Source organism: Mya arenaria, chromosome 3 (genome assembly GCF_026914265.1).
Source record: "Mya arenaria isolate MELC-2E11 chromosome 3, ASM2691426v1".
Taxonomy (NCBI): domain Eukaryota; kingdom Metazoa; phylum Mollusca; class Bivalvia; order Myida; family Myidae; genus Mya; species Mya arenaria.
This window is the reverse complement of record NC_069124.1, coordinates 13,351,088-13,378,715: the sequence shown is the minus strand read 5'-3', so window position 1 is coordinate 13,378,715 and position 27,628 is coordinate 13,351,088. Positions and strand designations below refer to the sequence as shown.

The window sequence follows — 27,628 nt, the reverse complement described above, 5'->3', positions numbered from 1 at the left end:
GGAGCGAACTGCGCTATTTTCTTTTATAAGCTAATGATTTTGCAAAACATAGACTTTGTAAAGATGACCTAAATGCTTTATATTTAAGAAAATCAGCATGATAAGTTGTCCCCCTAAACGTCTTAAAAGCGAATATTCTTTCTTTTTGCCTCTGTGCAAGATGCATCCCACCAAGATGGCTGTGACTGTTAAGTATTTTTGCTATTTTTCCCGCGCTTATTTTCAGCGTACATTTTATATAACCCTTCATGTTTTCCTACTGCATCGTTAATATCGGTGTCAATCGTCTGCATAATATCTTCTTGCGATGTACCAACATGTTTTTGAAATCATCTTATAAAGTTATCTAGCTCATTATTGAGCCAGAAAAAAGTATCATAACTTAATTTAGTTTGTACATCGTTTTTCTGCATTCATTTTGATATGTCGCGCATTTTCAGTAAATATTAACTAAGCATATACTGGATAGTGGTCAGAGACATCAAAGTTTTCGAAATTGAAATATGAAACGTTATCAAACAATTCAGAAGAAACAATATGGTAGTCCACCACGCTGTGGTTGCCATCATTTGCAATACATGTAAAATTACCATTACAATCATCGAACAATCTACCATTTACTAAATGTATATTGTGAGTACAACATACATCTAATAGAGACATTCCAAATCGATTCACCTCAACATCCCTACTTTTCCGTGGCATAGCAAACCAATCTTTGCCAAAATCAACGTCTAGGTCGTATAAAGAACTCAGATTATCTGATGGTATATAATCATTTAAATTTTTCATCCGAGCATTAACATCGCCCACAGTATACAAAAAGGAATCTGGGTACTTATCTTTTAAAATTATTATGTTGTTTTCAAGTAATAATATACTATTAGTTTCTCCCATAGTATTTTAAATGGTAGATCCCTCTGGCGAAACATATGTAATGTACATAATTATATCGATCATATTTTCTTAGACACTAGATTTCACATAGAGTACGACACAGTCCTTTAAGTCGGTACATATTTGCTCTATAAAGCCGGTTATTATCAAATGTTTTCGTACAAATACACTAACACCTCTACCATTGCGTTTTGCATACAATGTTTTATTCTAACATAGTCAAAGTGGGAGTAGGATGGAATAAAATTATCAAACTCTGATTTGAAATTACTTAAGTTTCTAATAAATATGTAAAATGTGTTTAAGTAATTTTTAAAATCCACATCATCATTAAATTTAGATAACCCATTAATGTTTCAAAATTTTGACTTGTTTATAAACAATTACACGTGGTTGTAGTACGCCCACTGAGCCCTGACCATTCCCCTAGTCAGAAACATCTTCGGCCGTGCCGTCGTTCGTGGTCCTATCATCGACCAATCGTCTGCTAGCACCTGGTATTCACCTATCTCCGATTTTTAGCCCATTCCGCTAGTTCGCTTCCGCCTGACGTGAAATCTCATTCCCGGCCTACCACGTGCACTGCCAATTTCATAGATCGACTGATTTTCTTTATCGTACCCATATACGGTATTGTTTACATTTACGATGCATTAATTTTTGAAACTATGAGCATAACACACAGTCTGCCATATAAAATTTAAGGTTTAAAACTGTGTGATAATATAGTTTCATAAAAGAAAGCATCATTCTACAAAAACTGAACAATTAAAGAAAACATAAAATAAAAGCGACATACATTAACTCATCTTTTCTTCCAAATGATTACTTATGTAAAATATTCGAAGAAAATGACGTCACATGCCAAAAAACTCCGGGCAAGCCGAATTCGGTTTAAAGATAACATAAATCTGCATTTTTTAATAAAATCGAAGAAATGAAAGCTAAGTAGAGTCAAGCATAAAAGGTTTTAAAGATAACATAAATTTGCATTTTTTTCATAAAATCAACGGACTGAAAGCTTAGTTATGTAAGAAAGCTATACTCAATCCTATATTTGGTTTCATGAATAAGTACTCTTCAAATAATTGCCTTTATATTCACGGTTTAAATAAAGTAATTCATTGAGTTTATCTGACCAACTACCTGCTGGAAACATTTTAATTTTACGAATTTTCTTTATTACATAAATCGGCATGAGCAATACTATAAGCAATCAGGGGTTTAAGACAACTGTTTTACTTTGATATAAGATTATAATGACAAGTAAGTAATAATAATATATTCAATAATAATATCTAAAATCCAGTTTTACAAGTTTTTCCGTCATAAGTTTACTGCGAGAGCTGAAATTGTTAACATCTGTACATATTCTAGCAAATCTTATCAAACGTGCAATAAAAACATCATATGATGGTAAACTAGGATAATCTCCATCTAAAGAAGAGTAATTAATTATTTTAGAATTAAAATCATCACGTTTATCATAAAGTTTGATACTCAATATATCCTCCTTTACTTCGAGTTGCAGATCTATATGCTTTTAAATCGGATGTCTTAGATTTTAGGGTGCAATTGTGAAGTGTATATCGATTGAATATTATCTATAAACAAAGGATTATCCAAACTCAGAATATTATTAATATAATATTATCTAAAAGTGCTATTGAAGTGCATTGGTAAAAAGAGGGTTTTTTATCATTAACTGCCATATAAGTAGTTTTCTCATTCGCAAAAGTTTTTTCAATAAGTCGAGTCATTTTGTTTGTAACTAAAGAACGTGGAAGAGATGTATAGAGCGTTTAAAAAGTCATAAGTATTAAGCAATGAAACCTTACATCGTCTTCTTTCCAAATCATAAACTAAATCTAAAGAATTATTGATAGACCAAAAGAGATTAATTCCAGAATTCTCAAAAACTTTGTTACAGTATTTGTTTACATGAAACTTAATAGCAGTTAAGCAGGATGTTAGTAAAATTGAAACTTGTTTACTAGATCAAGAAATGGGATTAACTATAAATCTTGATTTATACGGATGTTTATGCATTTTAGGTAACCAGTGTATTGTAGGAATGTGTTCATGATCATGATTCAACAGAACTTGAAATTTAGCTTTAGAATCAATATGTTTTTATAACACTTTCCCCATCGAGTTAGCTAGAAATATATGTTCTAGAAGATTGTAACTCTTCAATTATATAATTAACATAATATAACTTTCAAACAATGATTACATTTTCAGCTGCTTTGTCGACTGGTAAAAATACCAGTTTTTTATGTAGAGATTTGATATCCATGACCTGCTTTGAAGTTATCGAAATTGAATTTGGGGGGAATGGCAAATGCATTATTGTTGAAAAACCCTATTATCTCATTTATAACGTACACAATTTTATTCATCCACGGCATTAAGGCATTTAGTTCGACCCCGTTTCTTTTACACCAGCTTTTTCAATACTTGGATAACGTGTCTGTTTATTCTTATTTACATGTATGGAAACTAATTTTAGATGCTATCTGGTATTAAGGACCTTTATATAGCAGTTTTCTAAGGATATTGTTTGAAATAAAATTAAAATCTCTAAAAAATGTCTAACAGGGGGGTCGTAGCGGTACATGGAGTCAATACAATATCAAGAAGAAGGAGTATTTGCAGAGAAGTCATCCTCTTTTACTACTACTTTATTATTATTAAATATGCAATTTCTAACAGGCCTTTTATATTTAAAACATATCATTGACATTTCTTTATTCTTATAGTCTTGTGGAATACATTTTTCTACATCTCTATTCTTGAATAAAGCATTTAAATTGAGAAGATCTATACCCTTGTTGATAAAAGAAAGTTTGATACGATATCTTTTGAGTGTATCAACATTCTCAATCGTGAGATGAAGGTATGTTTCGCATAACCATTAACGATACAAGCGCATTGGATCTGTTCACAAAATGATATAATCCGCTTCCCTATCAAGTAAGCGTAAAGAAGTTACTGAAAGGAAGCATAAAGTAGAAAAAAGTCGAATTTTGACATTTAGTAACATAATTCTATTACACTGCTACGTGCTACGTATCAGAGCTCTTATTCAATTAAGCTTGAGAAGCGCCACTCCCAATTTTGTTCGAAAAACATTTAAATACCGTTAATCCGAAATCGTCGGGACCCAAATAAGAAGTTCAAAATAGCGATATTTTTAGAAAATGACAGCGTTCGCGAATTATAGAAGACGTAAAATATTAAGTCATGGATATTGCAATGTCAGAAACACGGATACAATACTGTGGAGAGAATAAGCGCCTTTATATGATCCTTTTGGTTTAGCTTCATTGATGTGCCAAATGATTCGGAGATTTCAATCAAGTCCGGTTGGTTACCGAGCCCTTCTCCGGATTGTACGGTAGTGAGTCGAGTTAGCAATATGGCAATCGAATTTGTCATTTCCGAATAATATTCAGATTGAGTAAGCATGCAATTGCATAACACTTTATCACCCAAACAAATCTCTCATGTTCTGACATGGATGTTTGCAACATAGTGGCTCAATTACGTATTTAAACAAGCTTTATTATCACCTCAAGCCGATGCCCGAGTGCTATCGCAGTATGTTGAGAAAAAAATGAGATAATCGTGTTCGAAATAAGGATTGATAAATAAGTGAGCTACCAAATCGGGACCGTACTTTTTACTTCAGAATAGCGATTTCTTTCAGACAAGCGATATCGGATTATAAATATAAAATCTGATTAAACAAAAAAGGAATAAAATCGGGACCGAGAAATAATTTCGAAAAAGCGATAATTAATTTCGGATAAACGGTGCTCAGATTATCGGTTTTTAATGCAAAATGGACACGAGAAGAGCCTTTTCGAAAAATTGTTAGGCATATAATAGATATGAGAAAAGCCATTCCCAGATTTTTGTTGAACAAATGATTGACTTTTTAGCATATGGTTCATCCGAGGGGAGCTACTTTGACTTATGTAAGGATGGAATGGACATTGCTTGACTGGCTGTATTGTGCACATTGTATAACATTTTAGAATCTTTTCCGGGTGCTAGCGGTGCATTACGGGTATGATTAAATCCTCCAAAAAAGCCTTATATTCGCCATATCATCGCCACTGGTTGCCCTGAACATACTTAAAGAAGTTTTGTACGTTGTAAAATGTATAGACTGATGAGGAACTTGTGCTTTAGACACATGGTACAATTATCAATAGCCATTACATTGGTTGCTGACACATGGGACTACCTGCGAAAGCCTTTCTGGGTTTCGTGGCCTAAGGGTTACCTAGAAACAACACTTCCGTTTCTTGCATACAGGCGAGCCGCTCGCTCAGGTAAAGGACAACAGAAAGGACACGAAAACAGCCATACATTGTTTTGAAGGTGGATCTGAAAGAACATGATCTGTTTGGTAGATCGGCAAACTAATCTGTGACACTATATATATGATTGCGAATGAAAGTACATTTTCAGGTTTTGTTAGAAAAGGATGGGTATGATTTGCATGTATTTAGAGGTTGTCATGGCAAAACGTCAAATGTGTGTTTATATGTTTCCTGGTATAGTGAAAGAAAGTTACATCCAGCCAAGCATGACTCAACACCCGTGTAAAACACGAGAGTGTTGGATTTAATTTTGCATTGTGCAAATGGCGTGATTTTGATTGTTGCCCAATGAACAAGATTCATAGCATGTGGTGTTAAGTATTTTACTTGGCAAATTGTGTATACGATTGTAGGGGCAGGATATACCACACATGTACACGCATCAATACTAGAAAAAAAATGTGAATTAAGACATATTGATATCAAGGATAAGTTAATACTGACAGAAGCAAAGTGAGGTCATGTGTTCAGAATAGCTCGATTAATACTTTTCTAAACCTTAATGCTGTTATTTATTTCCATCCTCCGAGTATTTAACATCACCATCTTGTAAACACACGTTGCAATTCAAGCTGTTGAACGACGTAAGGAACAAACTTACGAATGCAGCCACAGAGTTTTCTAAAAAAATAGACTTCTGTGTGAGCGCCAATATTCCTGTTCCTCCGTTTGACATCGAGTTCTTCAACTTCCATCACAAGTTCCCGGTTGGCCCTATTCTACTATCACTTGGTAAATCATGTTTAATTATCAACTTATTATAATACAGACATTTAAGAATTATTTTTGCGTTTAGGTTTAGCAAAGATATCTTGAGAGATATTTTGAAAATCAACTAACGTAACATGCGTATTGCTTATTTTCAAATGCGGCAACTGTAAATCTAACAATTCAAGTATGTTCCAACATATAGCATGCGGAGAATTGTAGTACCTTTTTAATGTACAGGGTTTGGGGCAGCAGGTTCTGTTGGTCTCGGGGTGAAGATCGGACTGTGTGTGGTCAGTATGACAACTAAAGTGAGTATTCACTAGCTGCAGGGGTTTTTTCTTGTCATTTAGTACAAATCTACATAAAAAATTGCATATTCGTTTTAAAGTACTTCATTTAGCGACAATTTAGAATGTTTATCATTGTGAAAATGTGCATTAAAGCTAACCCTGACCCCATGGGTTGGAGGAAAAGTTTGGGGTGACGTAGCTGTGGACCTTGGGGTTATGCGCGGCGGTATACGTCTGATCGGCTACCTTATGGAGACGAAATTTCCGTTAACTACAGAGGTGGTCTTTTCCAAGTATCCTATTGACGTTGGGTAAATATATTGATATTTAGTTTTAGACTTTAACATTCGTTCTTTCAATATGGTGAGTTTTGTTATTTCGTTTTTTCATACTATTAATATGTTGTAAGGGCTAGTAAAGTTGAAAAGTGTAACTAAGTAAATCATCGCTTTAGAGTCATTTTTTCATTAGGTGTATAGCTGTGTTGTAACATATAACACCTACATTAGCTTTTTAAATCAATAAAAACTTTCCATGTTGTAGAGTCAAAATGGATATGGAACTTACACCATTTAGACTTGAGATGGTGGCATTTGTAGAATGGTGTTTAGTAAAGACATTAACCATCTTTAAAGGAACCCTTTGGGAGTACGCCGTTCCTTCAATCAAAAAGAATATATTCCATAAAAAGAAACGAGACGAAGACCCGTCTCCTCCTTCTATTCAGCCTTTAACTATTAATGAATGCAGAAAACGTTCCGGTTCGAAAGGCTGCCTGGTCCAGCAGATTTACAACCGCCCGCACTATGATCCAGCGTTCAGGTTAGAAATGTACGCACAGGACGAGGTCAGTGAAACTAAACTGTTTTACGCCATTGGTACTCACGAGGGAGGTACGAATTTGCGGAACTGGACTGACATGGGAGGTAACTCTTTGATGGTTCCAGCCAAGATCCCGGGCGGTTTTCCAATATACTGGTCAGTAAAAGCTAAGAACAGCCAAGGCCTTGAAGCTATCGCACAATGTTCGTTAAAAACCTATGACAGCACATTAACCGACGGGAGAGTAGAACATGCGTACAAATTTTCTTCCCATCCTTCAAAAATGGTCGCTTCAGTTATAGCTTTTGATGACAGTCCGCTCAAGGAAATACATTACAAAGCAATCGGATTTAGTCCGGGAAAGTTTGGTTCCCAGTTTGTTGGATGGGAAGAGGTACGTCTGGACCATTCATCACCGAGAAAAGGCATTTCAGGTCAGCTGAAGTATTTCACTTATCCCAGGGAGGGAAAGCTCGTTGCCTACATTCTGAAAACGACGAATGTACGAACACCAGAGCTATGCGCCCAAGCTTGCATATCGTACGGATACAACTGTATTTCATTTGATTATGAATACCATTCGGAAACATGTGACATGCATGATGTCGTTGAAGGGGCTAATGTTTATTTGAGGATCAGCGGCACTTACAGCAACTATGAACGTTTAGGTATTGGGTACCACGTGACGCTAGAGTATGATAACCTACCGTTATCACATGGTTCGCAGTATTTTGTGAATGTTCAGGTTAACAATGTCCTGGACTACCAAGCTTTCATACTTGGCGAGGGAACCTTAATAGATTTTACTCCACCAGAACCAGGCCTGATCTTGAATAACAAGACTGACTACTTAAAAGCGGACCGGTGCAAAGCATCTGTAGCACAGCGCTGCAACGAGGTGACATGGAAAGCAAACCACAGGTACTTATATTATTTCATTAGGTTTACTATACTCGTCTGCCTGAATAAGATTAGTGATGCTTGTGTTACTGTTTAAGGTTAAAAGAACTGTTTAAGGTTAAAAGAACAAGTGGGTTGAAGCACGGGTTCACGGTGAAGTTTCATATTTTAAATTCCTAAAATTGTTTTTCAATATGTTGTTGTACTTATCAAATAAGAGCATAGTTTACATGTTTGTTTGTATTTTTCCGCCTCGATGGGGTTAAATCATATCTTTGTCAGAAAATAAGAAGTAGTGTTCAAACACTTTAGGTTACCTATAGGGTTGTTTAAGTTGAATGGCTTTAAGCAATGATATGTAGTGATAGCGTTTACTAGCCATAAGCACAGTAACATGTGTGCTGAGTGAGCTGTAAGAATATCGTGTTATTGATTAGTTCATTCACTTAGGTAACGCTTTGAATTATGGTTACATATTTATATATTGCATATATATTGCATGTTTACTATTTACTGAACATTTCTTTTTTTGTTATGTCATGTGTCTTATATTTGCATTATTTCTACTTTGTAACTGTTTGTTAGTTGAATGATGTTTTAGTCCGTCCACAGTATTTTGTTGGTGAAATTTTATTAACATAAGTCATTGTCAATCGTATTCATTTGACTGGCGCCTTGCCTTAAATACATGCTAGGATAATATGTATATATTTATTTAATTTAGTTAACTATTTTAATCACCAATCTTATTTGTTTTTATTTACTACAGTTTATATATAGATCTATAGTATATAGTATAGATATCTTATCATACACTTTGCTAATGAGAATAAGTCAAAGAGCTATGCTTTTAAGAGTCCATTTCTCTTAAAAACCTACCACGGAAGATTGATTCTCCCCCCCCCCCCCAAAAAAAAAATATATATATAATCAGCAGTTGATATGCTACTATGGGTAACGAAAATCAAGTATATCAACAACCAGCAGCATATTGTATAACATGATTAACTTTTTTAATTTGGTCTAAGTTAACAAAAATGTTATCTGATTGCTCAATATTCTTTTATCCAAATATTAATATTGACCATTTAATCACTGAATATGGAAAATATCCTTATGGTTACCTGTGTACTATTCACCCATTGTTATACAATTGACGGCAGAACAATAAGACACATCTAAAAACAATGACCTAGAATGATACAACTAGAACATTTACATTTTATACAGAGAAAGGTTATTTATTATCACTGAGGTGTTAAAGTTTAGGTAAATTAGTATACCATTGTTATAAAAACAGGAGTTTCTTGAAGGCGTTGACAACATTTGTATCTTCTACCTACCCTTTTTTAGTAAACTTGAATAATTTCTTCAATCTTTTAACCAATAAAACCCCAAAAAGTATTAATTCAAATTCTTTAGAGGGCACATAATTGTGTTTTCTTGTTTTGTGAAATCACGGTTTTAAATTGGTCCGTTGGTTATCAGTTAAAGATTTTTCTTATTTTTTTTTATAAACTGTTCACAACGCCATCGCATCCTTAATTCTCAATATTACAATGATTGCTGTTCAAGGCTGCCCACATTGAGGTTATTTACTTATAGCATGAATAAGTGAACAGAAAGCATTTTCATGCAAAACAATTCCGATGCTTTCTTCAACCTTTATCATGCTGCTGTTAAAATATTGATGTTTGTTGTGAATGTGTCCAACATTTCTGCAGTGAAAACGTAAGTCTCATATCCATTAGACAAAACAATTAGGTTCGTGCATTTAATATTTCTTTCTTATCATGTCTTTATCGTTACTCGATTGCGCTAGCATCATAATAAGGTCGCTATTTTGTTTATTTGGATGTGACATAAGCACATTTTCGTACTATTTGATCCCGAATAACAAGAAATTACATAACTACATGGACTTGTAAGACAACCGCAATGTGCTCTCAAGAAACTGAGCCGTGAAAATGTTTTATTTTATTCCAGAACTATCATTGACGGCCCTGGATCAAAAACAGTGTTTAACGGACACGAGCCACTTAAGGATGAGCTATATACCCTTACCAATCACTACGTAACAGGTAAGTTATATAACCTAACCAAAGCGTAACAGCGGAAACATTAACCTTAAACAATTACTACGTAACAGGTATATTACATACCCTTACCAATCGCTACGTTCCAGGTAAGTGAAATACCTTTGCTAAACTCTACGTTGTTGGCAAGATCTATACCCTCACTGATTACTACACTACAGGTAAATTGTATACCCACACGAATTACTTCATTACAGGACAGTTATATATCCTTACCAATCACAACGTCACAGAGTTACTATTTTACATTAACTATTCACTACGTCGCAGAAAAATTATATACCCTTATTAATCATTTCGTCCCAGGTAAGCTTTATTCCATTAAAAATCATTAAATCGCAGGTGAGCTTTATACCCTGATCAATCACTACATCGCTGGTAAACTTTAAACCAATACAAATCACGACGTCGCAAGTTCGCTATACACCCTAACAAATCGATACGTCGCGGGGCACTGTATTCCCTGAACAATCATCACATCAAAGGTAACCTTAGCTTATCAATGCGTCGCAAGTAGGCTATAATTATATCCTTATTAAACACTATGTCGCAGATAAACTACAAATCCTTTCAAATTATTTCGTCCCAGGTAAGCTATATTCCATTACAATTCACTACATTGAAGGTAAATTATTAAGCCTCACCAATCACCACGTGACTTGTAAGCTATATACTCTGATCAATTACTACGTAGACAAACTATTTAACCATTTCAATTACTAGGTCGTATGTACGACATGTAAGGCGTAGCAAGTAAACTATAATTCCTTACCAATCATAACGTAGCAGGTAAGTGATGATAAATCCCCTTACTAACCACTACGTCGCAGGTAAGCTATAAACCCTTACCAACCACTACATTGCAGATAAACTGTATACCCTGGGCAATCACTACATTGCAGATAAACTGTATACCCTTGTCGATCACTACATTGCAGATAAACTGTATACCCTTGCCAATCACTACATTGCAGATAAGCTACATATCCTTGTCAATCACTGCATTGCAGATAAGCTACATATCATTGACAATCACTACATTGCAGATAAGCTATATACCCTTGTCAATCACTTCAACGCAGATAAGCTTTATCCATTGTCAATCACTAGATTGCAAATAAGCTATATACCCTTACCACCCACTACATTGCAGATAAGCTATATATTCTTGGCAATCACTACATTGCAGATAAGCTATAAACAATTGTCAATCACTACATTGCAGATAAGCTATATACCCTTGGCAATCACTACATTGCAGATAAGCTATATATCCTTACCAATAACATCATTGCAGATAAGCTATATACCATTGACAGTCACTACATTGCAGATAAGCTTTTTATCCTTGTCAATCACTACATTTCATATAGGCTATATACCCTTTTCAATCACTTCATTGCATATAAGCTATATATCCTTGTCAATCACTACATTACAGATAAGCTATATACTTTTGTCAATCACTACATTGCAGATAAGCTATATATCCTTGGCACTCATTACAATGAAGATAAGCTATAAATCCCTGGCAATCACTACATTGCAGATAAGCTATATATCCTCACCAATCACTACATTGCAGATAAGTAATATACTTTTGTCAATCACTACATTTCAGATAAGCTATATACCCTTGTCAATTACTACATTGTAGATAAGCAATATATCCTTACGAATCACTTCATTGCAGATAAGCTATACATCCTTACCAATCACTACATTGCAGATAAGCTATATACCCTTGTCAATCACTACATTGCAGATAAGCTATATACTCTTGGCAATCACTACATTGCAGATAAGCTATATATCCTTGTCAATCACTACATTGCAGATAAGCTACATATCCTTACCAATCACTACATTGCAGATAAGCTATATACTCAGGTCAATCACTACATTGCAGATAAGCTATATATCCTTACAAATCACTTCTTGCAGATAAGCTATATATCCTTGGCAATCACTACATTGCAGATAAGCTATAAATCCTTACCAATCACAACATAATATGTACCAAGAAGAAATAAATACTTACGAAACACTGCATAATAGATGAGCTGTATACCCTGACCAATTACTAAATTGTTCCAAGTAGGCTATATACGCTTACCAATCACCACGTTTTAGGTCACTTAAAGATGCAATCTTACTCCCAAATAGAATTACCCTAATTAATACAATTGTTTTAAAATACCAAAGAGGATGATGAATAAATGTCAAGAAATGGTTTTTATGAGGGATACCGAGTTTGATTTGAAAGAAAGGTGCAGAAAACACGGTATTGCTACCATGTGAAATGATAGTAGATCAGAGTAAATCTTTTAGCATTCACCAATCATTTAATATTTTTGCGTTTTCAGCAGGTAAATAAATGGTCATAATCTTGCTATCAGTAATTAATATTTTCCAAAAGTGCATTGTTTAGTATGTAGTTTAAGGTTTATCACTTTAAATTAATGTTCGTTATACATGTGTTTGTATTGATTTTGAATAAGAGTGTCACTTTAAAACATGTTATTTCTTGACATGCATTTCCACCCACGATAAGCTAAATTCAGCAAAATTAAGTTTCCCATGTCAACGCCTTACCTCAGTGACCAGTTAAAAAGAGAAATATAATCCCGCCAAAATCTCATTGTATCTCATCATATCTTTTTCGACTTATTGTTTCTTTAGCTATTACAACACTTACTTTCATACCTCTTATATGTGTGTCATAACTATTGCATGGTTTGCAAATATTTTTGTACGCCTTACTACGCAAAAGAATTAGGATACGTGTCGTCATATTTCAATACTTTGTCTTGAAACCAATGTTTTATAAGGTATGCAATAAAAGAAATACAACGTTGGTAAATTGATATGGTAGATTTGTTCACTTCAATCGTTACATGTGAAGTGATACATCGAACTCGACCTTTGGTTTCGTTCAATGTGGACCTGACGCTAACGGCTAAAATGGATACAACTCAAAAGATTAACCGGATAAAATAATATTCTTAATGTACCATCATCAATTATCCTACTAGTAGATCCGACATGAACTGATTACATTTTCTGTCTCATAGAACATGCACGCATAGTACACGCGTATTATAACTGCAATTACAATTTTAATTCAGTTAAAATAAAATTGGTAACTCATACAATATAATTTAAACAGAACTAGTAATATGTTTAACTTGATGCCGTTTCAGCTAACTGGAAGGGATTTCATGATGATGAAAGCGGTATTTGGGGATATACATGGGCTGTTGGGAGAAACACCTGCAGTTCGGATGTTATTCAATTTGAAGATCCGTATGCTCATTTGACGGACAAAAAGTTCTGGACAGATTCAGCGTTTCACAAGGGCATACATCTTCCCGACGGCCCTTACTATGTCACTGTCCAAGCCCTTAACGGTGCAGAATTGGGTGGGTCGTTAGTTACAACAGTTTGTCACTCCACTCCTTTTATCGTCGACACTACGCCGCCAGTGTTCAACAAAGTTACAGACATTATATATGATGAAGACTTTGACTTGATTGCAATCTATTATAATGCTACCGATGAACTCAGTAAAATTGCACACGCCGAGTTCGGCCTTGGGAAAACAAAGTATGACGTTCAACTGAAGGCTTACGGTCTGCATGCACCTATGGAACGAGAAGATCCGTTTGTTGCAGTGAATGAGTTAGGATTGCAAGAGGGCGTTCTTGCTTGGATCAGGATCAGAGTCACAAATAATGGTATGCTTCAAAGGAAAATTTATTCCAGGTTGTTTCGTGATCAAGTAAGAGTACGTTTGATTGACCTCACACAGTCGTAAACGGATCCGATGCTCATCGATATCCGCTTACAGCTATTTTCACAATCGAATTCAAAGAAATAAGTAGAAATTAAAACTCAAACAAGATAACTGTTAATCATACCAGGACACAATCTCTATCAGAAAAATTATATTTCTGTTTATGCATATATATACAAACTTCAGAATCATGCATTTTCATTCAAGTTGAATTGTTCACTGGAGGTCATGGCGAGGAACCAATTTTAATTGACAAGTCACAGCCAATACCTGGTAATATTATGGACGGGGATCGTTTGCGAAAGGACAGACAGTTCCAGGCAGATGACGATAAAATCTGTGCACAGTGGATTGATTTTTACGATCCAGAGTCTGGTATTGACAGGTACCAAACACAGAATAGTTTAAAGTTATGGAAAAGCATGAAATAACTCTTAAACAGTGTGTACTAATATTTTTATACACACGTTTGATTATTGTTTCAAGATTAGAGAATTGCATATATTGTATTAATTTATGACGGTATGTATTGTAAACCAGGTTTGTATGGGGCGTAGGTACATCGCCACAGAAAGATGACATTGTAATGTTCCACAATCTCACACGTTACGACAAGTCCAGTTGTTACCTGGTCAATTTACAACACAACCACACGTATTACTCCACAGTATTAGCTTACAACAATGCTCTGAATTCAAAAGCATCAAACAGCTCTTCCGATGGAGGTAAAGGCATACAATTAACATAATATTGTTTATATAAGAAGCTATATGCTATTTAAAATAGTTGTAAATATATTTTAAAGCAGTAGCAAATATATAAATATAACCTGTATTAAAACAATAAAAAAATCCCTGATCTAAAACAAAACGGCAAATAAATGAAATGTGTCTGAAAAATTTGACTGACAAAATTCATATTACTTATTTCAAACAGTACTCGTTGACATAACACCGCCACTAGCAGGGAGAGTCGCGGATGGAAATCAAGGGTACCCAGAGCAAGAATACAGTTCAGAAACGGTGTCAAAATTTGCAAATTGGCATGGTTTTTATGATCCAGAAAGTGGTATACAGAACTACAGGGTAGACGTGTTTATAAACAATGAACACAAACAATCGTTTGAAACTGGGACTGAACAGATTTTTGAAGACCATACTATTTCAATGGAACACAAAGACAATGTAAACTTTAAAGTTCACGGAGTGAATGGTGCTGAGCTGGAGGTAGATGCAGACAGCGATGGTTTCCTGGTTGACCTTACCCCACCCATAATGACCGAAATTTCGAATCTCGACAATGGTCAAATTTACCAAAGTGATAACTCGAAACTCAGTTTGACGTGGAATTACCAAGACGAGGAATCTGGCATTGATCTATACAGGGTCACCATATTCGAGAGTAAATATGGCATAAAACAAAAGTACTGGCCGAACGGGAAAAAGTACAATGAAACAAAACCAATATCGGCCTTTAATGGACGAATGCAAGTGGTGCTAGATAACCTATCGTTAGAAGATGGGTCAAGGTATTCATTGCAAGTCTCTGCTATAAATGGTGCGAAATTATCAACATCACATGAAACGCAAGGTTGTATCATTGATACAACTTTTCCCGAGCCTCCAAATGTAAGTTAAATGTTATAACAAATTAGTTTCATTAGCGTATATGTGTCCATTTAATTGATTTTGAGATATTATCTGAATGTATTCTTTCAATTAATGTGGACAGGTACGTATAGGTTTACCTAAAGATGACGAGGAACTTGATGATGTAGGTAACATTGTCCACGGTGACCAGAACGGAATCCGCGCAAGTTGGAGCGGTCGTGACCCACAAAGTGGTATTCAGACGTATTTTGTTGCAGTAGGGATAGAGTCATCATTGGAATCAATTCTACAGTTTACCGATTTTGGAGATCAGACAACTGCATATATCAACAACATTTTCTTAAATCCCTCGATTGCGAATGGTACATCACCAATCCTCTATAAAGTTTCTGTTAAAGCTATGAATTGGGCTGGTTTGACATCTGCTCCCGGGGAATCAAAACCAATATTCGTGCAGAAGGCGAATGTGCCTGGAATTATTTTTGATGGAAGAGATCTGTACGAAGACGAGGCATTTACAATCGACCACACGTCAATTGCCGCCTCCTTCTTTGGCTTTGGAAGTGAAGAATGCGATATAATTGGCTACGACTGGGCTATAGGAACCACAGAGTATGGAACGGACGTACAGTCATACACTGATTATGGTTTAGTTATGAAAAATAAAACCCACGGGCAATGCCAGGTTCATACCGAATTGTTCGAAGACCTTTTGTATTACATTTCTATACGCGCAGTTTTAGGATGTCGCAAGGAATATGTTGTATCATGCTCAGACGGGATTACATTAGATCGTATTGCCCCAGCTGTTATATTTGAGATTGGCAATGAAACGGCAATAAATCATGTGATGTATCAATCATCAACATACTCTCTTGACATCACCGGCAACACCACAGATAAAAATGGCGTTTCGTCAGTGGAGTGGAGTCTCGGTACAGTTGCTGCACCTGATGACAAACATCCATTTACTGGCGATTTATCTGAACTCACCAGTGGTGCAGCGCTCGTTCCCGGCGAGGCAGTTTTTTTAACGGCACATGCTGTTGATAAAGCTGGAAACGAGAATGTCACATCGTCTATGACGATAATTGCTGATATTACATCTCCAGTAATTAAGAATTTCGACTGCACTAATAGCATCTCTGCCCGTAAAAGCTTAGTGACATGCACCTGGCTTACAGTGATTGAGGACGAAAGTTTGATAAATCATGTTGAACTATCAATGGGTTCCAGCAGCACAGGCATTGACATAATGGACAGCAAGATAATTCATAGAAGCGCTTACAGCTTTACACAAGATTTGTATGATAATATTATCCAAATGCCAACTATGAACTATGTTCATGTATTGATAACCGTCAGCAACGTGGTTGGACTAAAGAAATCATATGGCTGGAAGGTGATTGTTGACAGAACGCCACCTACGGTGGAAAGCCTTTACGTGGTAACTAGCACGATTCCCGGTGTCATAAATGATCATCATCAGCATTGCCAGCTATCAAGTGGTTATGTTGAAGTCAAACTGAATAAAGTTAAAGACAAAGAAACAGATATCGATGAAAAAAGATATGAACTTGCTATCGGAAGTTCAGCTTATGGAACGGATTTTCTAGTATTTACGCCAATCGAAAAATCGTCAAGTTCTCTTTTTTTCATGGATGGTTTCTTTTTGCCAGCTGGTGTGACTTTCTTTGTAACAATGAGAATATATAACAACGCCGGTTTGTCAACAGAGGTTTCATCCCAGAGCGTCGTTGTAAGTCAAACACCATACCTCTCAGTTCAGGACGGAAATCAAGACGAGGACATTGACTACCAATCATTGCCGAATGTAATAGAAGGCACTTGGAAATATTCAGACACCTGTCCTATTTCAGATGCAAAATGGTCGGTAGAAAACATAGCCGGAAAAGTTATGTTCGATTTCATTCAAATACCAAATGCTGATAGAGTGTTCTTTAACGATGAGGTTCGATTAGAAAATGGTATTAAATATATTGTAACCGTCCAAACAATAGATGCACTAGGAAGAAAAAGGATGGCTCGATCTGATGGAGTTTCGATACGAATACAACCTCCATACCCGGCATCAGTCCGAGATGGTTTGGATTTAGATTTGAACTATCAGTTTAGTACATCAGATCTTTCTTCAAACTGGGACAATTTTGGTGATACCTCTAACGATCCGACACAAACCATTACTCGATATGAGTTAGCCATAGGAAACGACAGGCGATATTCTAAGACACGTTCTAATGTTCATTACTTTGTAAATGTTGGTCTGAATACTGCTTATACTTTCACAAACCTTAACTTGACTTCGAAATTGGTTAAATATTACATTACGGTTCGTGGATATAACCAAGCTGGTGGATTTGTTGAAGGGTATAGTAATGGAATACGTGTTGGGTTTGACGATGGTGTTAGCTCAGGAAGTGTTTCGGTTAACAAATACCAATATTCTACAAATGTAATGGCAGTTTCATATTCTGGATTTCAGTCTGACATTGCAATAATTGACTACAAAGTGGCAATTAGCAGTCATGGTGAAATCATAACAAATGATACGGTAAAATGTATTGCTATACTGAGGAACACATCCATGTACGATGTCAGCAAATTGCAAAGTTATGGTTTGAATGAATATGTGAAAATTGATGAGCTACATTTAGTACATGGTGGTTCGTACTATGTAACAGTCGTGGCTGAAGACGAAGCAGGAATGTGCATTATAGTTATAGGCGGTCCGGTCATTATTGATACAACTCCACCGCAGAAAGGTCAGATGTATATAAATGGAATAAGTCCCACCATGGTTGTCTACCTTAGACTTCATTCTGAAATGCATGTTGAATGGACCGGATTTGTGGATATCGACTCAGGCATTCGTTCTGTACATGTACAGTTGTTTGAGTGTGACCAATGCTTTAACACTACTATTTCAAGCGAATCATGCTACTTGATAGATGAAAGTTTTGTTTTCAACGACACAGACGCAGCTTTTTATGAGCTTGATTTGTTTTCCGAAAAGGCATATTACATTGGTTTAAAAGTCACAAATGAAGCTAATTTAAGCACCACATCTCAGAGTTCAACAATCTTGATTGATGAATCACCACCTCTAGCAGGTGAAGTAAAAATAACAGGTGATTGGAAAAACGTAGCAACATTTCAGCATTCAAGATCAATATTATCAGGGCTTGTCTCTATTTCTTTGACTGAGGAAGATTATTGGTGTCGAAATCAGTTCCGATACTTTCCCGTTATTGGGTCGGACAGGATGACAGATATACTTGATAAATTTAGTAACGACTTTTTAGTTATCAATTCCACCGGTGCGTATTTGGGCATTGGTTACAGTTCAGATCTCTTAGATATGACAAAAACTGGCATTTTATCTGAAAAAATTCCTCTTCAAAATGGAAATTACACATTTAGTGCTAGAGCAGCTATTGGAGATCAAATTATTACAACTATTGCAATTATAACCGACCCGGTTGCAATTTCATATGAAATTACAAAAAAACCTGTCGAGGTAGTGTTTAACTTAAGTGCTTTCGAGAACATTACCGGACTGGAAGCAGATAATTCTACTGACAGTGGAAATATAAATACAACTACAACGGATATTCCAGGATCGTTTAAACCAAATAATAATACAGGTGAAGGAACGGCTAATTTTGAGGCAGACGAGTACGGCTTTGGAATTCATATTCTTGGATACAAGATAGGCGATAATGAATACTATCACCATGTGTTTTGGGCTAAAAGCAAATTCGAAACAGCAAACCGATGGTTTCAAACGACAAAATCACCAGATCAAATTAATGAGTATGTTATAAATGTCAAGAAATGTTCTGAATACCTAACAGATACCGTAGATCTGTTATTGATTGTTGACGGCGACGAAAAGGAAACGCTGTTCGGCTTCAAGTTTGATGGAAATGTAAAACTGGCAGCGCTTACTTGGAATGAAGACAACTATATGCCACCATTAGATGTATACAAACCATTTTATTCCGATGCCGTAATTAGAGCAATACATGTACCAGACCATCGAGACAAGCTGTGCCGCCATGGTAGAGCTTTCTATGACGGACAAAGCGGAATAAAGGAGTTGTGGATTGGCGTGTCTGATAATATCAAAGAGATGGGCAATGTTCTTCCTTTGTCTTTATATAAGAAATTCTGTTTCCCTTGCATTAAACCATGTGATAACATCTGCAAAGAAAACTGTGCCGATGAAAAACTCTCAAATGGTTTTAATATTGTTCCAGTCGAGGTAAACGGATTAGACATGGACGAAATCAATATGAATTCTACATGTGTGAATATTTCGAGTGAGGAACAGTGCAACAGTACATCTTTTTACATTAACGCAAAGCTTGTCAACTTTGCAGGGGAAGAAACTTCTGTTTTTTCAAATGCAATACAAATTGACACAACGCCGCCACAATGTTTCTATGTTGAATGTACTGACCCAAATTACAATGTAGACCAACCGACAATGTATCTAGGTTCCAGTTCAGCAATTGGAGCTTTTTGGAACTGTACAGAAAAGGAAAGTCTCATTGTTCTGCATAAAGTCGAAATTGTAGATTTCACTAATGGCGACATTATTATGAATAACACTGATGTCGGGCTTAAAACCAGAGTACGATTCGAATTTGCAAACGATACCTTTGAAGATGGCAGTGATTACGAGGTTAGATTGACTGTAATCAACAGTGCTGGACTAACATTTACGTCCTCATGCAAAGTCCAAGTTAATCTTTACCCGCCAGACGTCACTGCTGTCGTTTCAGAACCTTTGTACACGGACGGGAAGACACATTCAGAGATGGAGATGCCATACTGGACTGATTCCCAGACCAACATCGGTATGCACTGGTCTGGAGGGACATCCGATACAGAGTTTTACGGTAAGAACGAGTTGTAAATACTACGCGTAGTTTAATTCTTATTACATGTATTTCAATTCATTAATAAAAACATAGCAAATTAATGTGTATGTATATACATGTATACAGTCGAAACTCGTTGGCTCGATATCTCATGGCTCGATATCCTCGTTGGCTCGAACCAAATTAAAATGACCGATTTTTATTTACTCTTTGTTCATATTCAATCGGATGGCTCGATATCTTGAGGGTCGATATTTTTCCGCGCTCGAAGTCGTTTTCGCGGTCCCAAACAAGTCAAGTCAAACAACGTTTATTCACTCATTTCATAATATATGGCAAAATAGGTATATACAATGAACATCAATGACATGGCGGCAGATACATGTTTAAATTTAGAATAAAATACCCAATATGGGTATCGGAGAGTCATGAATTTGAACACACAAACATACACACATTACACATATTTTTGAATGTGTATTACTGCAATTTCTAACAAAAAGTCACTTGTGGAATAAAGTTCTATATTTTCTATTCCTATATGCATTCATTTGTACCATATCACATACACATAAACGTAACTCATTGATTAAATCACGATACAAATAAGCTGTACATTTAGTATATGCTCACGTGTACAATACAATTAAAAGAATAATACACCATATAAATTTTCTGTAATTGAAATATCAGTATAGTTAAAAATGACTCAAAATTACAACTAAACAACTACCAAATCTTCGAAAAGATAGTAGTTATAAATCTAAACAAATTTGTTTGCGTTTGCTTGTTGCTTGAATTCATTAAATTATATTACATTCTTATATGTATTAGGGTGTCTATAGAAGTATGGTTTGAGAAACTGTTTTCGTTCGTCATTAAAAAGGTTACATTCAAACAAATAGTGGAATTCATCACCTACTTTATTAACGCAATGATTACATACTCGTTCATTTAGTGGCGTTCTTAGCCAGTTGCCAATTTCAATAGGCAGCTTGTGATTTCTTGTTCTAAATTCAATAAATGAAAAAAATGTATATTTTTGCGGATATGCCTGAAAATTTGAGTCAGTGTCAGAAGCGGTGTTCAAGTTAAACGCATCTAAAAATGGAAATATTAATGCGATACTTATTTCATTTCTTACTTAACAGAATGGAAGATTGGAACAAAACCGGACGGATCAGATTTATTCCCATCGTCCAAAGTTGGTATTAATTCTACAGGATCCACCGCGATCGTTCATGGCAAAGTACACTACAATAGCAAGTACATCAATAAAACTGTGTCCGAATATCGTAACATGACCAATATGACACAAGAACTATTTCAAAACCTTACCTCAGCCAGTGAAAAGGAGAAGACCTTCTTCAACATGGAACCAGGAAGATGCCTATATCAGTCTCTGTACGCGCGGGGATATTCACATCTCAGCAGTAAAATAAATGAGAGTATTGTTTGTGTAAAACGTAGGTGTTCTTCTTCATTTTCATTTTGATCAGTAATAAACATATGATATGTATTAACTTATATAGATACAAATAATATTGCTGTTTTCATTTCTTTTTTCCAATAATGAAAATATTACATTATGAACGCCAACTACTAACCATGTGTTGACCTAAAAAGTTGTATACATAATATTCTATTCTATTCTATTCTTTCTATTTCAACAGGACCCGGTGATGTATATTTAAACGGAGCTAAAGGCAAATCGGTTATAAGGGCGTACAAGGTGAAATCATCTACATCTTGGGACACATCTGACCCTACAGTAACCCCGGAGATTACTGTTTACGCAAGATGTAAGTATAAATTCATTTCTAGCTTAGTTATATTTTATTAAATATTTTTTTAAAGCACATATTTATAAATACTATAATATGACACACGCAAAATATCTAAATAAAAAATGTTAAACCTTATACATGTATGTCATACTTGTATTAATGTCTAGTATATGTTTATTCGCTTTCATGATCAAAACAAGAGTTTTGCTGTTTATCATTCCAATTTGTATTTGTAATACCTCATAATACTGTCGTTTATAGATGGTATGGTTAAAATCATTGGATAATTAGAAGAATACGTTCCATAGAGTACAATACTTATGTGAAAAACTACAAAAACAAGCCAAAAGTTTAAACATAAACCCCGTTTAATGGCATGTGTAAACGCCGAAGACATAAAACACAAAAAACAAAGAAGCACACACAAGAAACATGGAACAAAGGCACAAAACTCCACAATCAGCACAGTGCATATATATACAAAGTAATTTTACTAAAACTTGACGCCGTTTCTGTTCAAACTTATCCTTTGTTTTGGCAGAAATGTATAGTATATGAATGAGCAAACTCTCACTTCAAAGCAAATACTTCATTAAATTAACGAAAATTCTATAAATTACAAAAGGGGTAATAAATCGATGAATTTGTTAAAACAAATGCCAAAAATCATTAGGTTTGGTAAGAAAACTGTCAGCTATACTTGGCACTTTATAGTGTGTTTGTGTAGGATAAAGCAATGTAAGTTTCTTGTTCCAACATCGAAGTAACTGGAGGCGGCCTGACAGTGGGAACAATCACGCAGTCGGATCAGGATGAAGTATACGGCAGCGCGGCTACTTCGGAGTACAAGCCCTACATTTCTAACCTTCAAACCACCCTACAGCAAACATCGAGACTCTTACGGAAACGGTCTGCTCTCTAATAAATCATGCAATATATATATATATGCTAATATTGGTCAATTGTATATCCTGATTAAAGTAGCCTAAGGGTTAAACATGCGTTCTAGTTCATTATCACATTACCTTTAAAATATATAATGTGTAAGATGTAAGATGTAATTTGTTAACAATTTTTTATTTCAGAATACAGCGTCTTTGCAACGTCACGTTTTTCCTGACACCGTCACCAGTAGCCAAGGTTACAGATGTCACTATTAACACGATTGTACCAGTGGGATGTGAGAAAGACTTTTACTACCAACCAGCCCTTGTTTACTGGGAAAAAAGTATGACATTTTGCTTCTGTTCATCAATATCTTAAACGTTGGTTTTGAGATTTAAATGCATAACCTTCCTCCTTCCTCTTATTAGTTGAAACTTATCTATTTAACAAAATGTAAAAATAGTCATCGAGTTTTAAACAAATGTGTTTTCCTCGATGATGTTCCTAGTGTTTGCCAATCAGTTAAACAAAGCACATTCACATTGTTGTTTAACACTGATGGTGAGGTTTGGTTAAACCGCCCAAACTGTTAAAGTCACGACATTTCAAACTGCTTTGAAGGTGTATTTGAAGTTAACGCAACGCCTTTTATTCCCTGTTCTGCATGCTTCAATTGCCCACCATATAAGTGGTTTGTACAGGTGCCATCAGGTTAAGCGCAATCTGGCAGCTAAATATATTGGTTTTGACACACGATATTGTATGCATTAAAGATGATATTTTTAGCAGGCTATTGTGGATTGGGACAGAGTGAACATCGCCATTTATTCAATGCTTCATTAAGGAATTAATTGCGGAATTGATGGCATTATCGGGGTATGCACGCAGTTTGGCTGGTTAAATTGTGTGGAGTCCGAAGGATTCCATGCGTACTTTGACAAGCCCAATTGCGTTCATATCCCCGATAATGACATCAATCCCGCAATTCATTTCTTTTTTTACCCAAACAGTTCTTTATTTCATTCAAGAATTGTTACAAAATACTCCATTTCATTTAAGAAAACCTTATAGCATTTTTTTCTTGCTCGTGCTGTAAAAGGAAGGACCCAACCATAATGAGGGAAAAGATCACTCTCTTCAAATCACTTCTAAACATAAAATTGAAACACTTATGGCAACATTAAAAATATCATAAATTTATACTTTCTAATATTTTGATTTAAGTTTTCGAGGCGTGCTGACATAGTGCAAACAAAAACAAAATAAACAATTTTCAATTCAATCAAAGTTAGCATATGCTAAACGGAACATTGCGATAGGACGCTCTACTGACGACCATGTATAAATAAGCTTGTATTTTTATCGAGCAATTGGCAATAATATTTAAGGAATGAATTGCGAGATTGATGTTAATATCGGGGATATGAACGTAATTGGAATGGTTAAAGTAAGCGTAGAGTTTTACTTAAGAATACTTATACAGTATTTTTCTCACCTATTCTGTAAATAGAACGACATAATATTCACGAAAACAATACTTATAAATTAAACCTTAGTATTTATGATATAAGGTGAAAATGGGTCTAAGTGCTTCTTTTTATTTTTAAGTTATTTTGGTAAACACCAAATATTTGTTTTTATTTCATTTTAACTCGTCTTTAAGATGAAGAGCAGTGGGTCCATATCGATGAAGGATGCAATGAGTACCTGTCGTCAATCGTCCACTCGTCACAGTATAATTCAACAGTAAGTGTAATAAAAGCCAACGTCGTATTTTTACATACAAGTAGATGCAAAAAGACAATTATGATCACGCGCTAGATATACAAAGTCTATATACACTACATTTATTTAAAAAAAAAATCACATTAATATGGCCCATCCCATCTCTAAGGACTGACTACATAACCATTACCGCTAATTTAATCTATAAAACGTTTAGTTTTTCTCTTTTCATGAAACTCATAACTCTATTTTTTATTTCATAGATCTGTGGATCAACAAGAAATAACACATCCACCCGTAAGCGTCGAGCGACATCGTTTGAAATCGATGAACCAAGACAGTACAGTCTTGTTTTAATAACAAAAAGGTATCAAAATTCACCACCGAAAATTATCACGGACAACATCTACTTCATTGAAGACGAATCGAGCGCATTTGATATTGAAACATCTGATGCAGAAGACGATGTTCTCAGCTACAGAATTGTGGACAAGCCAAGCAATATTGATTGTAATATAACCTCATTCGGAAAACTAGAATGTATCCCCGAAGACGACTTTTATGGCAATGTTAGTGTAACGGTCGAAGTCGTTGAAGAAGGTCTGCCGTATTTTGAACATCCTTACTCAGAGAAAAAGAAGTTGAGAATTGGTATACAGGACTTTCCAGACAAAACTGACCGTTTCTTTATAGATTTAAATGAAACTTGGCATGAGGAAAAACGACCATCCATGAAACAAACAGTCATAATAAATGCAAACCGGTCTGCTTCCCTTTTTGTTGGAAAGATAATTCTCGCCGATGTTGATGGTGGTGAAAGATTTTCAACAATTTCACGATTTGCTTCTCTAGGAAATTCGTCTTTTTCTCTGAATGCCGCTGACCTCGATTCAATTCCATTTCAAAACTACACTACCAAAAACTATCGGTCAAAGGCAGCTTACGACGTTGTTTTTGAATTTAGTCCACAACTTAAAGGAAAAATGGTCCTAGATTTTATTGCCCAGACGGGTGATTTCAGTTATACCCCTGGAGTTACGATCAGTTTGTATGTCTTGGAGAATCCTTGTATCCATGGTTACTGTAATCATCCGACACTAGGAGAGGAGGCATGTAATGATACAGCTCGCTCTGAGTCGTTTGTAGGATTTGAGTGCGTGTGTTATCCAGGTAAAACTTAGCCACAATATCATCTCGTTACCTCATTTGAGATGCTGTTTACATCGTGAAGTTTCGAAATGTCGTTTTGAAACATTCAAACAAACAAATTGATTTAAATAATTTAATTAGTCATTTTGAAATAATAAGTAATTCAAATTTCAATTATTTGTCATCAAAATGAAACCATTACGTAAAGCTGCTCTGTGATTCTAAAAATGAGTTATAGAAGATGTAACTTGTGAATTGATGTACCTTTTACAGGCTACATAGACGAGTGGTGTCAAACGGAAATAGACGAGTGTGCGCATGAGCCCTGCTTAACCATGTACGATTGTGAGGACCTGGTGAACGATTACGAATGTAACATCAATATACCCAAGCTTATGGCGGCCATAATTTGTCCTCTCATTTTCCTGATACTTGTCGTGTACTTGCTAAGGAGGATTGTAATTCAACAAGACAGAGTGAATATAGAAGTGGTAAAAGCCCGTTGGCAGAATAACAGAGCGTTTGAACCGATGACCAAATGGACAGAAAATCCGCTTCTGTTTATAGACGGAGCGTTGCCGCCGCTTCCTCTCAATTTAAATGAGGAAGACGGTTCCCTAGACCTTGATATATTTTCGAACACTATTGCACAGCCTGAATCAAAGCCGAGGACGTTGGTCGCCGAAAAATTGACTGCAGCCACTGGGCGGCTCAAATTATTCAAGTATTGGAAAGAAGGCTCACGAAGGCAATTAAAACATTATAAATTAAAGTTGTTTAATGCATGTTTAATGTGTTTTGTGGCGTTGTGTGTTTCTCATTAAGTGTTGGTTATGAAGTAATTGTGTGCATCTTTACAGGATCTTCGTGTTTTTGTCGTAAACTTGGCGAGCCCTTGTTGTTTCTATATTATTATTATTACATGAGTGGTTCAGACAATTTATGTATGGTTTTGATATATGTATATATATACTGTTTTAAAGGGCTGGACTTATGGACGCAGGTACCCAGACACTTCATGAAGGTGAGGAGCGATCGCGAATAGCTGCTGTTTTTCACTTAAAAGACAGGGATAATACCGACGAGGTGGCAAATGTCCGGTGGCAGAATAACAGAATTTTTGAACCGATGAACAAATGGACGGACAATCCGTTATTTTCTGAAGGCAGAGTGTTGCCTCCACTTCGTTGCAATTTCAATGAGGAAGACTGTTCACTAGACCTTGCTTTCTTTGGGAACACTCCTGCACAACCTGAATCAAAGTCGAGGAAGTTAGCCGCTGAAGAGTTGGCCGAATCTGGGGATCGGCTCAAAACATTCCAATCTATAAAAGAGGACGCACAAAGGCAATCAAACATTTATACAATATGTTGTTTAATGCATGTTTAGTGTGCCTTATTTTGATGACGCTTTGTGTTTATCTTAAGGCGTACGTTAGGAATTAACCTTGTCAATCCTTACAGGGTTTTCGTTAATTGTTTGACTAAGTGGCTATAGTGGTAGTTCCATATTATTATTTTGTATTGATTAAGTATACATATTTTACTTCAAAGGGCTGGACTGATGAACGCAGGTACCCAGACACTTTATGAAGCAGTGGAGAGACCGCCAACCGCTCCTACTATTTTTTTACAAGACAGGGAGACTACCGACGAGGTT

General features: G+C 35.7%; 1 protein-coding gene across 1 annotated transcript in view; it reads left to right on the top strand.

Moving 5' to 3' along the window:
• Positions 1-27,628, top strand: part of LOC128225700 (uncharacterized) — a 61,117-nt gene that overhangs the window by 32,441 nt on the left and 1,048 nt on the right. The window contains 19 exon segments of the mRNA XM_052935609.1: positions 5,864-6,023; positions 6,240-6,310; positions 6,446-6,603; positions 6,836-8,035; positions 10,001-10,095; positions 13,314-13,847; positions 14,114-14,291; positions 14,447-14,631; positions 14,843-15,534; positions 15,638-20,441; positions 21,575-21,889; positions 22,097-22,225; positions 22,975-23,119; positions 23,296-23,438; positions 24,759-24,841; positions 25,084-25,990; positions 26,243-26,717; positions 26,953-27,315; positions 27,523-27,628. The exon segment at positions 27,523-27,628 is cut by the window's right edge and continues 1,048 nt beyond it. Of these exon segments, the coding sequence (XP_052791569.1) occupies positions 5,864-6,023; positions 6,240-6,310; positions 6,446-6,603; positions 6,836-8,035; positions 10,001-10,095; positions 13,314-13,847; positions 14,114-14,291; positions 14,447-14,631; positions 14,843-15,534; positions 15,638-20,441; positions 21,575-21,889; positions 22,097-22,225; positions 22,975-23,119; positions 23,296-23,438; positions 24,759-24,841; positions 25,084-25,990; positions 26,243-26,717; positions 26,953-27,315; positions 27,523-27,628 (10,743 nt within the window).